Consider the following 13,101-nt stretch of genomic DNA (forward strand, 5'->3'; position numbering starts at 1 on the left):
TTGATGAGTTGGGCCTGCCTAACTATCAAAGCCTAAAAGACAACTCAGATCAAATAGTAAAATACCACCGTGATTTCCCTAGCAGCCTACAGGCATGCAAAACAATACCCAACCCAATATATTAACAAACCGAAAATAAAGGAAACATACTCACCTTAAAACACTTACCTTTACTCACTGTATTCCTGAAGATGGCCAAACACAAAAACTCAGCACACACGGGGCATCTGGAAAGGAAAGAATATTATGTAACTCCAACACTCTAAACAGCACACACACACACACATGCTTCACATGGGACTCGTAGCTGGCCTCCTCTCTCCCCACTCCGCGCCCTGAGTCGGCGGTGAGGCGGTATGCCAAGCCGGTGTTCACCACACCGTAGTGCACAGCCGAGGGGTACTGGCCACTGGTAGGGCTTGCTGGCCCCCAGCAAGCGGTAGATGGGGAGGGGGTTGCACCTCATCCTGAGTCGCTGACACCCGGGGACCTACCTATAGGGGGTAAGAGTTGTGTGGTGTCGGCGAGGGAGTAGTGGTAGAGTCTCTCTCGACTCGCCTGCGGTGTAACAGGGAGAACAATCGCGGCCCGTGCCATCACATGAAGTCAGCACACAGAACACAAACATTCTCACAAACACATAATACACAGTATAACATCAATAAGTAAAATAGCAAGGTGGACAGCCCACCATCTTTAATCTTATACTTCTTTCATTATTTCTCACTATCCTCTTATACTCATATTATTCTTCCTTCACCCATCTTTTCTATAAATATAGATAGATAGATAGGCCTGGGTCAAATAGCAAGGTGGACAGCCCAAAATAGCAAGGTGGACAGCCCACCATCTTTAATCTTATACTTTTCATTATTTCTCACTATCCTCTTATACTCATATTATTCTTCCTTCACCCATCTTTTCTATAAATATAGAAATATAGGCCTGGGTCACGCCCGGCGGCGCCAATAGGAGAAAATTAACTAAGTAGCAAGACGGACTGCCCGTCATCTATCATCTCAAACTGTACTTCCACTTCCAACTTTAACACACTTCTCTCTCTCAAATTCTTCTTTCATCCAACTTTCCTATCCCCAATTCGTTCGTTCGTTCGGCCTGGCTCCGCGACTACCTGCAGCGCCGCCGCGCCAGGGTTAGGTTCCAGGGCCTGAGGTCGACCTTCAAGGTACTTGAGAACGGGACGCCCCAGGGCGGCATCCTCAGCCCTCTACTGTTCAACCTGCTGATGGAACAGCTAGTGGCACTGCCTTTCCACGCTGGCACCGTCCTGCTGAGCTACGCCGATGACCTCGCCCTCGTCGTCACCGGAAGGGGCAACAAGCTCAGGAGGACGCAGCAGGCACTCGACCTCATCAGCGGGAAATGCCAGGACCTGGGGCTCAAGATCTCGGCAGAGAAGTCCCGGGCCATGATGGTGAAGGCGGCAGACCCAACCTGGCAGCTCCGCGTCCAGGGAGTTGAGCTGGCATGGACCAACTCCTACCAGTACCTCGGTGTGTGGGTGGACAAGCGGCTGTCCTTCACAGCCCACGCCGCCTACCTGAGGGAGAGGACGCAGTCTAGGCTGAACGTGATGCGGGCCATGACGCGAATCAGCGCGGGCGCCACTTTTTCCGTCCTGCGCCAGTACTACGTGCACGCTGTTCGCTCGCTGGTGGATTACAGCGCCCCCGTCCTCATAGCACTCTCTCCAAACCAGCAGGAGCGGATCGAGGTGCTACAAAACACCGCAATGAGGACCATGCTGGGGGCACCGAGGTGGTCCAGCGCATGCGTCATGCAGAGCGAGACCAGACTGGTACCCCTCACCACCAGGGTACAGCAGATCACGGCCTGCCGCGTAGCGAGGGTGCTGCAGCGTGACGCGGAGGGAGTGACACAGAGGAGACTAAGGCTGGCGGGGACGCAGGGTGCCGAATCTCTCCGCCGCAACCCGTGGCTGCTGCAGTGCACGCTGGCTACCCACAACCTGGCTCGCATGGAGAACTGGCCACAGGCGGACCTCCCTGCCCCCACCTTCCGCGCCCCACCCCCGTGGGAGCCACCCGCGGCAGAGTTCTCCGCCACACAGCTGCCCGCCAGCAAGGCGCTCTGCGCCGTGGAGGAGATGCGGCAGCACGCCTTCATGGCCATGGCGCAGGTCACCGAGCCAGACAGTGTTGTGTACTACACCGACGGCTCGGCTGACCCTGACAGCGGAAGGACGGGCGCTGCTGCCATCACCAGAGGGGCCGAGGTGTGTGAGAGGACTCCTGACCACTGCTCCACCCTGCAGACAGAACTGGTGGCCATCCTGCTGGCCCTGGAGCACGCTCAACACCGGCGGGAGCGCACCGTGGTGCTCCACACCGACTCCAGAACGGGGCTACAGGCTCTACAACAGCCGTATCCCAGCGACAACGTGGGCCTCGTCACCGCCATCCTGGGTAGCCTCCAGAGCCTCGCCGCGCAGGGGCGGCGGGTGAGGCTCAACTGGATACCCAGCCACGTGGGAGTACGAGGCAACGAGGCTGCTGACGCAGCCGCCAAGAGAGCTGCTAGTGGCCCCCAGGTGACAAGGCATGTGCCGCCCAGCCTGAGCCAAGTGAGGGCGCGAGCCAGGCTCGCCGCAACCAAGCGCGCCCGCCACACGCACCGGCAGCTGGAAACAAGGAAGAGACAGGCAGCTTGGTACGCCTCCACCACTGGCTACCAGTCGTTGGACGCCTCCCAGCAGCAGCCCAGAGCAGACGGCGTGTTGCTGCAACGCGTAAGGCTGGGCTACTGCACCAGGGAACAGCTGTACGACGACTTTCGGGGGCAGGAGTGCGACCACTGCGGGAGGCACAGCCGCCACCCGCTAGTGCACTACCTACTGTCCTGTCCGGCCACCGCCGCCCTCAGACCAACGCCGCCACCACCGGCCCATCCTGTAGGCGGTGATCTCAGCAGCCGCGAGGCCAGGGCTGCCCTCATCGTCCGCCACACGCCCACAGACCTGATGCTGCGAGTTCTCAGGGCAGCGCCCCCGCCCCGCTGAACAGGTCGCAGCTCCTTTCCTGACCGGCGAGCAGCACTCCTCGCCGCGCCACCGCACCGCCCACCACCGGGACCCAAGACTCCCCCACCTGCGGGCTGGTGCCCGCTTTGTGTATTATGTACATTCATGTATATTTTTTCCTTTGTGCAATATGTATATATGTATATGTTGACATAATACTCAATAAACCTTTAATAATAATAATAAAAAAGTTGAATAAACAGATAGACAATATAAATAACAACAATGAGCATACATGGTTTAGGAAAACATCTAAAGCACTGGAAACTATACAACCACATCCAATATACACATAGAAATTACTAAGCACGCGAAATTAATAATAACCATAACCGCAGCCTCCTTCTAATAAGTAATAATAAGTAATGGGAGCGAGGAACCGCAAATCATGATCTGAACCAGCAAGGCGTACAGCCCGCCACCTGTTATTCTCTCACTTTATTTCAATTTCACCAAGTCTATTCCCTCCAACTCTTAGTCTTTCCCCCCCCCCTAATTTCACCACCCTGTCTATCCCCCCACCCCCAAAAAAAAAAAAAAAAAAAAAAAGAATAAACAGATACTCATAAACAGCCACGGCATACAAGAAAACACACCAATGAAAATTCCTGGATACAGAGTACACACGAAAAATACCCTCAATAATGCGTCAGATGGCACAGCTATAGCAATAAAAAAGAACATACAATATAAACTACTTGATGATTTCCTATCAGATCTACTTGCAGTAGAAATAAGTACCACCACAGGAAAAATAATAATTTCAACTTTATATCAACCACCATCAAGAACATACATACCCATACCTGACTTCACTAAATTGTTTAGACGTACCTGTCCAGTATACATGCTGGCTGACTTAAATGCAAATCACCCCAACTTAGGATACACTCACAGCAACAACAAAGGCAGACAAATCAACACTTTAATACAAAACAGACTAATACAACATGTCGGACCAGATTTTCCTACTTATTATACACACAGAAGAGGCACAACACCAGACATTATACTTACAAACCACCGCACATACCACAACACACATGCAGTAGAAGGACCCCTCACCACAAGCGATCACATTCCAATAATTTACACAATAGCCACAGCCCCTTTTTTTTTTTTTTTTTTTTTTTTTATGTAGGAAGGATACTGGCCAAGGGCAACAAAAATCTAATAAAAAAAATGCCCACTGAAATGCCAGTCCCTAAAAGGGTCAAAGCAGTGGTCAAAAATTGGTGGATAAGTGTCTTGAAACCTCCCTCTTGAAGGAATTCAAGTCATAGGAAGGTGGAAATACAGAAGCAGGCAAGGAGTTCCAGAGTTTACCAGAGAAAGGGATGAATGATTGAGAATACTGGTTAACTCTTGCGTTAGAGAGGTGGACAGAATAGGAGTGAGAGAAAGAAGAAAGTCTTGTGCAGCGAGGCCGCGGAAGGAGGGGAGGCATGCAGTTAGCAAGATCAGAAGAGCAGTTAGCATGAAAATAGCGGTAGAAGACAGCAAGAGATGCAACATTGCGGCGGTGAGAGAGAGGCTGAAGACAGTCAGTTAGAGGAGAGGAGTTGATGAGACGAAAAGCTTTTGATTCCACCCTGTCTAGAACAGCAGTATGAGTGGAACCCCCCCAGACATGTGAAGCATACTCCATACATGGACGGATAAGGCCCTTGTACAGAGTTAGCAGCTGGGGGGGTGAGAAAAACTGGCGGAGACGTCTCAGAACACCTAACTTCATAGAAGCCGTTTTAGCTAGAGATGAGATGTGAAGTTTCCAGTTCAGATTATAAGTAAAGGACAGACCGAGGATGTTCAGTGTAGAAGAGGGGGACAGTTGAGTGTCATTGAAGAAGAGGGGATAGTTGTCTGGAAGATTGTGTCGAGTTGATAGATGGAGGAATTGAGTTTTTGAGGCATTGAACAATACCAAGTTTGCTCTGCCCCAATCAGAAATTTTAGAAAGATCAGAAGTCAGGCGTTCTGTGGCTTCCCTGCGTGATATGTTTACCTCCTGAAGGGTTGGACGTCTATGAAAAGACGTGGAAAAGTGCAGGGTGGTATCATCAGCATAGGAGTGGATAGGACAAGAAGTTTGGTTTAGAAGATCATTAATGAATAATAAGAAGAGAGTGGGTGACAGGACAGAACCCTGAGGAACACCACAGTTAATAGATTTAGGAGAAGAACAGTGACCGTCTACCACAGCAGCAATAGAACGGTCAGAAAGGAAACTTGAGATGAAGTTACAGAGAGAAGGATAGAAACCGTAGGAGGGTAGTTTGGAAATCAAAGCTTTGTGCCAGACTCTATCAAAGGCTTTTGATATGTCCAAGGCAACAGCAAAAGTTTCACCAAAGTCTCTAAAAGAGGATGACCAAGACTCAGTAAGGAAAGCCAGAAGATCACCAGTAGAGCGTCCTTGACGGAACCCATACTGGCGATCAGATAGAAGGTTGTGAAGTGATAGATGTTTAAGAATCTTCCTGTTGAGGATAGATTCAAAAACTTTAGATAAGCAGGAAATTAAAGCAATAGGACGGTAGTTTGAGGGATTAGAGCGGTCACCCTTTTTAGGAACAGGTTGAATGTAGGCAAACTTCCAGCAAGAAGGAAAGGTAGATGTTGACAGACAGAGCTGAAAGAGTTTGACTAGGCAAGGTGCAAGCACGGAGGCACAGTTTCGGAGAACAATAGGAGGGACCCCATCAGGTCCATAAGCCTTCTGAGGGTTTAGGCCAGCGAGGGCATGGAAAACATCATTACGAAGAATTTTAATACGAGGCATGAAGTAGTCAGAGGGTGGAGGAGAGGGAGGAACAAGCCCAGAATCGTCCAAGGTAGAGTTTTTAGCAAAGGTTTGAGCAAAGAGTTCAGCTTTAGAAATAGATGTGATAGCAGTGGTGCCATCTGGTTGAAGTAGAGGAGGGAAAGAAGAAGAAGCAAAGTTATTGGAGATATTTTTGGCTAGATGCCAGAAATCACGAGGGGAGTTAGATCTTGAAAGGTTTTGACATTTTCTGTTAATGAAGGAGTTTTTGGCTAGTTGGAGAACAGACTTGGCATGGTTCCGGGCAGAAATATAAAGTGCATGAGATTCTGGTGAAGGAAGGCTTAAGTACCTTTTGTGGGCCACCTCTCTATCATGTATAGCACGAGAACAAGCTGTGTTAAACCAAGGTTTAGAAGGTTTAGGACGAGAAAAAGAGTGAGGAATGTACGCCTCCATGCCAGACACTATCACCTCTGTTATGCGCTCAGCACACAAAGACGGGTCTCTGACACGGAAGCAGTAGTCATTCCAAGGAAAATCAGCAAAATACCGCCTCAGGTCCCCCCAACTAGCAGAGGCAAAACGCCAGAGGCACCTTCGCTTAGGGGGATCCTGAGGAGGGATTGGAGTGATAGGACAAGATAAAGATATGAGATTGTGATCGGAGGAGCCCAACGGAGAAGAAAGGGTAACAGCATAAGCAGAAGGATTAGAGGTCAGGAAAAGGTCAAGAATGTTGGGCGTATCTCCAAGACGGTCAGGAATACCCTATACCCATTCCAGCTCCACCAAGACCCAACTACAATAAAGCAAATTGGGAAACATTTAAAAGACATGTCACCAACACACTACACACAAACACACTACACGAAGAAACACTTGAAACAATAGACACTGCCACTGAAAACTGGCACCAGGCAATAGAGCAAGCTATGAAACAAGCCATACCCACTACACGTTACAAATGTCTACCATCACCCAAACACACAGACACTACAAAACTACTTAAGACACTTTTTACGGAACTACAGACTTACTCACGTGCACACGGTTGGTCCTATCAGAATTACAGATACTACAAACAACTACAAACACTACTACACGAAGCTTTAATACAGGAAAATAGAGAACACTGGTACAGACTAATAAATGAAGTTTCGAGCACTTATAGAGATCCTACAACATTCTGGAAGAAAATTAAACTACTGACAGGCAACAGAGAGAACGAACCCCACTACATTAGGAACAAACATAACAACAAAGTATACACCGACAGAGAAAAAGAGGAAGTACACAGAGAGTACTGGCAAGAAATCTTTAGTGGAGAGGAGGATGGAGAGGAAGATCACATGGAAAATGAGATTGTCTTACATAACATCAGAAATAACACCCACAGAACAATTCCTTACAATAACTCTGACATTACCAGACGCAACACACAACACACTGACACGACAATAACTACAGAAGAATTAAAAAACATCATAAAGCAGCTAAAAAGAACTAGCCCGGGACGAAGTGGAATTAATAAAACAATCTTAACACACCTACCAGACACAGCAATAATTAGACTAACAGAAATATTCAACAGCACTATCTCAGCAGGCTATTTTCCCGACAAGTGGAAAAACGGAATCATCAGACTAATCCCTAAACAAAATAAATCCCCTCAACAGGCTCAAAATTACAGACCAATAACGCTATTAGAAGTACCAGGCAAAATCCTTGAGCGAGTGATAAATTCAAGGCTAAAAACACACCTAGAAATTAATAACTTATATAACACTTACCAGTTCGGTTTTCGTAGTAATAGAGGCACCACACAAGCACTAGCAGTCATCACAGAACAAATAGCACACAATAAATCAGATAAAGGCCAGTGCCAAGTCATACTAAGAGACATATCTAAAGCTTTTGATCAAGTCTGGCACCTCGGTCTTAAGCATAAAATCCTACAACTACAACTCCCTATTACAATAGAAAAATTTTTATGCGACTTTTTATCTGATCGCACAGCATCCATTAAAGTTAATCATTACATTGGTCCTACATTTAATTTAAACTGCGGTGTACCACAAGGGAGTGTTCTGTCACCAACACTCTTCACAATTTACACCAATGATATTCAACAACCTATACAAACCCTTAACATCAGTTTCGCAGACGACATAACACAAATAATTGGCTACCCAGGAAGGTCCAAGAACATGCTCAATATAAAAACAGAGAGAGCAATAACAGCAATTAATAACTACGAAAGGAACTGGAAAATAAAAACCAATGTTAATAAATTCACCCCTCTGCACCTTGGAGCAAAACTTACCTTTCCACTCATCATTAACGAAGAAGAAATAGAATTTAAAAGTACCGGCAAATGCCTTGGTCTAACCATAACTACAGGTGGCTACTACAAACATATACAGGAGCGTAAAAATATAGCAATAGCATCACTACAAAAACTCTACAAGTTACATAACATGCCAGAGAAAATAAAAATACACTTAGTAAAAGCACTAATACTACCAATACTTGATTACCCTCCAATCCCTATACACACAATGAGCAATAACCAAATTAGCAAACTTCAAAAAGTTCAAAACAAAGCACTTAGATTTGCAACAAATCAGAAACACCCTTACACCATGACAACAGAACAAGTACACATACACACCAAAACAGCACCTCTCAATATACGTCTACACTACAGAGCAAAGACAATTTGGGAAAAAATTGATGAGTTGGGCCTGCCTATCTATCAAAGCCTAAAAGACAACTCAGATCAAATAGTAAAATACCACCGTGATTTCCCTAGCAGCCTACAGGCATGCAAAACAATACCCAACCCAATCTATTAACAAACCGAAAATAAAGGAAACATACTCACCTTAAAACACTTACCTTTACTCACTGTATTCCTGAAGATGGCCAAACACAAAAACTCAGCACACACGGGGCATCTGAAAAGGAAAGAATATTATGTAACTCCAACACTCTAAACAGCACACACACACACACATGCTTCACATGGGACTCGTAGCTGGCCTCCTCTCTCCCCACTCCGCGCCCTGAGTCGGCGGTGAGGCGGTATGCCAAGCCGGTGTTCACCACACCGTAGTGCACAGCCGAGGGGTACTGGCCACTGGTAGGGCTTGCTGGCCCCCAGCAAGCGGTAGATGGGGAGGGGGTTGCACCTCATCCCGAGTCGCCGACACCCGGGGACCTACCTATAGGGGGTAAGAGTTGTGTGGTGTCGGCGAGGGAGTAGTGGTAGAGTCTCTCTCGACTCGCCTGCGGTGTAACAGGGAGAACAATCGCGGCCCGTGCCATCACATGAAGTCAGCACACAGAACACAAACATTCTCACAAACACATAATACACAGTATAACATCAATAAGTAAAATAGCAAGGTGGACAGCCCACCATCTTTAATCTTATACTTCTTTCATTATTTCTCACTATCCTCTTATACTCATATTATTCTTCCTTCACCCATCTTTTCTATAAATATAGATAGATAGATAGAATAAACAGAGAATACCGAGACTAAATTTCCTTTGCCAGAGCTACACAGTTATGACACTGGAGATGTTACCCTTCAAGGACTAAACACTGCTATGACCAAGTCGTAGTTGGGAGCCTAAACTTCTCGCTTGAGCATCTTCCGGGCGGCCAAGTAGCACCTCACCTTCGCTACAGACCTGCAAAAGTGACTAATTATTCTTACACTTGTAGAGAAGTCAGAGCTTTCCATGTCTCAGATAATGGGGAAAATGTGTCTGTCATAGGGACATGACACAAATTCTCTACGTGGAGAAGCGTGGCCTTCTCCACACGAGCAAACTGTCTGTTTTTAATTAATGTAATTGTATTTTTAACTTTAAATCAAATCAATCTACTTTAATCTTATTTAATTGATTACTATTTCATGATTAGTCCCATGTGAAACCTTGTTGTTACGCCATCAAACCTAGTCATTTAGTAAATTATTCCCTCAGTTCGTCTCTCATCGGTAATTCAAGCCGAGTTTTCTTACATCCTTACTTTTACCTTCCCACAACTTCCTTTCATTATAAATGCCTTATCACCTCAGCACCTCATTCCCTTCAGTTCCCCTCACTACTCTCAGTGCCCATCACCTCAACACCTCATTCCCTTCAGTTTCCATTACTACTCTCCGTGCCCATAACCTCAACACCTTATTTCCTTCAGTTCCCCTCATCACCTGTTAATCCCGTCCTCCCTTCGTATGCCTCTTCACGTTTCAGGTCATGCCTACTTTTACTCTCATCACCTCCGTTTATCTTCACTTCGCTCCATCAGTTCACCTTCCCTTGCCTCCCTTCATCCCTTCACTTTATGTAATACCTTTCTCCTCTCCGTTCCGTTTTTTTCTTCACATCCGATCAACTTGATGTGAAATCCTACAAAGTGAAGCTCATAATATTCAGGTCTGTTATTCATATAAAAAGTTAAATAAACATTGCTGAAAAGGTGCAATTACTTTCTTTTGCATTACAAAAAAAGGAAAGAAATAAAATATATTAAAATACTCTATAGTAAATGACTGACAAAATGTCGAGGAGACTGTTAAGGAGAAACTGTTTAAACGTGTGAACAAATTAAATCGGTTTTTTCTCTATTCATTAAATCCTCAAATGACTCATCAGGTATTTGAAGTAAATTATTATTACATTATTACCTTATTAAACAGTGCTCGACTCTCAACCCAAACACTGTTAATTCAAATATACTCTTATGACACCTTCTTGGAGTGAGAAATAACTCTCTCTCTCTCTCTCTCTCTCTCTCTCTCTCTCTCTCTCTCTCTCTCTCTCTCTCTCTCTCTCTCTCTCTCTCTCTCTCTCTCTCTCGTAACCCTGCCTAAAGCCATTTGGCCTCGTTGTTGCCGCGTCATTACTTCATCAATTTCCAATTAACAAAACACATCGTCATTGTCTACACTCAAAGGTTAATGTTTTTTCCAGTAATTTCCTTTTTTTTTTCCTCTTTTCTCTTATACAAAAATTCTGTTATATTTAATCTGATGTGATACTGTTCAAATTAGCCGTTGAATCACGATCATTATTAAGAATCACGATCATTATTAAGAAAGTTGCCATTTTGTTTTCATCCCAGAGCGCCACATTTTTTTTTTTTTTTCATTCCTTCTCTCAGCAGAATGGCAAACATTGCATATTCTTACCGCACGACAGTCTCACATCATTGGACCTCGTCGGATCTTTCTGGTCTTTCTTTATCTGATTTCTCGCCTTCTCATTTCCTCCTCTCCCTCTCCCTTTACTAACGCCACCGACCCTCTCCTCCCCTTCTCTTCCTTACATCCATGCTTGTTTTTTTTTTTTTTTTCTGTCTCCCTCTCTCTCTCTCCAGGGCCGAAAGTTTACGTTACCAGTTAAAGGATCAGGTCATGATATTTCACCGCCTCTCTTCTATCATGCTGACGCCATTTTTTTTTTCGTCCTTCATCCCGCCTTTCCCTCTTCCTCTTCGCCGCCTTTCTCATCCTTGCTTCTGTCTCCTCTGCTTTTCTCGCCTTTTGTCCCCTTTTCTCTCTCTTCTGACCTTTTCTCTCATCTCTTTTGTTCGCCTCTGCTGATCATTTTTCATCATCTCTTGTATCACCACAACCCTGAGCTCCTCTTGCATCATTCCTTACCTCTCTCTCTCTCTCTCTCTCTCTCTCTCTCTCTCTCTCTCTCTCTCTCTCTCTCTCTCTCTCTTGACCAACAAGGTCATATTTTTACATCAACAAGCCACTACCGAACAACAATTTGACTATTTCTGCATACATCACTCTGATCATACCTCATTCTCTACTCTCGCTCCTCTCCTCATTCCCTTCCATCCACTCCCTTCCCTTTCGTGTCTTCGTTTTATCTTTTCTTTTACTTATTTTTCTCTTTCTTTGGTAAACATACATGGGAAGTTGAATCTAGCAACAGCAATGATAACAACAACGATGATTGTGATAGTGTTTTCGTTGTCAAAGCTTTCCACTATCACCAGATGCCCTTCACACTTGGCTTTCCTTATTGAGTCTTGGTCATCCTCTTTTAGTGATTTTGGCGAAACTTTTGCTGTTGCCTTAGACATATCAAAAGCTTTTCATAGAGTCTGGCATTATCCACAACGCCATCCACCACACTATCTACCACACTATCCACAGCACCATACACCGCACCATCCATCACACCATCTACAGCACCATCCACCACACCATCCAATGGCCATCCACCACACTATCCCCGGCACCATGCACAGCACCATCTACACCACCATCCACCACACTATCCACAGCACCATCTAAGCACCATTAACCATATCATCCATACGGCCATCCACCACACCATCCCCAGCACCATCCACCATACCATCCACTGTATCATCCACCACACCATCCCCAGCACCATCCACCACACCATCCACAGCACCAACCACCACACCATATGCCCCAGCACCATCCACCACACCATCCCCAGCACCATCCACCACACCATACATAGGACCATCCATTACGTCATCCACAGCACCAACCACCACACCATCCCCAGCACCATCCACCACACCATCCACAACATCCTAACGATCATCTACCACATCATTCCCAGTACCATCCACACACCCACATCATCGTTTACGTCACAACACCACACATCACACACTGTACCTCATTATCACTTGCCCTCCAAATGCTATCCATACCATTGCATAACACCATATCACTCCTGATCGCCAACCACACCACCACACTTCACACCACCACACCACAGCACCCTACCTAAGCTGTTCTCTTCCCATCTTAACTAAATCACACACTCCAATCAATACTGTACTGTACTATCCATCCTCCTCCTACCCTTCATTTACTCTGCCTCATCTTCATCCTTCTATCTTACACCTACTACATATTACCATACCACCAAACATTTAACCTCTCCACAAACAAGAGTTGCCACAGATTATTGTTTTTGTGTTCTTTTATACTGCATTTAGTTATCCTTAGTCAGGGCAGAGTTACGAAGGGAAAATCCCTTTAGTGGGTTTTCTTCAATGCATCAGTGTAAAGTAGCTTAGCGTAGAGAAGTCAAACAGCATAGTACGTGAAGGCATATTTGAAATCCCATGTAATCTAATCCTCTCCCCACCCTGTACTTATTCGGCTCCATCCCGCTCCACCACGCTCTTGATATTTTCAGGTACCCACCTTCATGCCTGATTTATTGCTAATGCTGCGAAAATAAAACGGTCTTG

The 13,101-nt window shown here is 45.8% G+C and overlaps 1 protein-coding gene across 1 annotated transcript; it reads left to right on the plus strand.

The window, feature by feature from the left end:
• The first annotated feature begins 1,246 nt into the window (after positions 1 to 1,246).
• Positions 1,247 to 3,040, plus strand: LOC135104605 (uncharacterized). Its single transcript, XM_064012134.1, has one exon. It carries the CDS (start codon positions 1,247 to 1,249, stop codon positions 3,038 to 3,040), a length of 1,794 nt encoding a protein of 597 aa, XP_063868204.1.
• Positions 3,041 to 13,101: the final 10,061 nt, after the last annotated feature.

This window comes from Scylla paramamosain, chromosome 11 (genome assembly GCF_035594125.1).
Source record: "Scylla paramamosain isolate STU-SP2022 chromosome 11, ASM3559412v1, whole genome shotgun sequence".
NCBI lineage: Eukaryota > Metazoa > Arthropoda > Malacostraca > Decapoda > Portunidae > Scylla > Scylla paramamosain.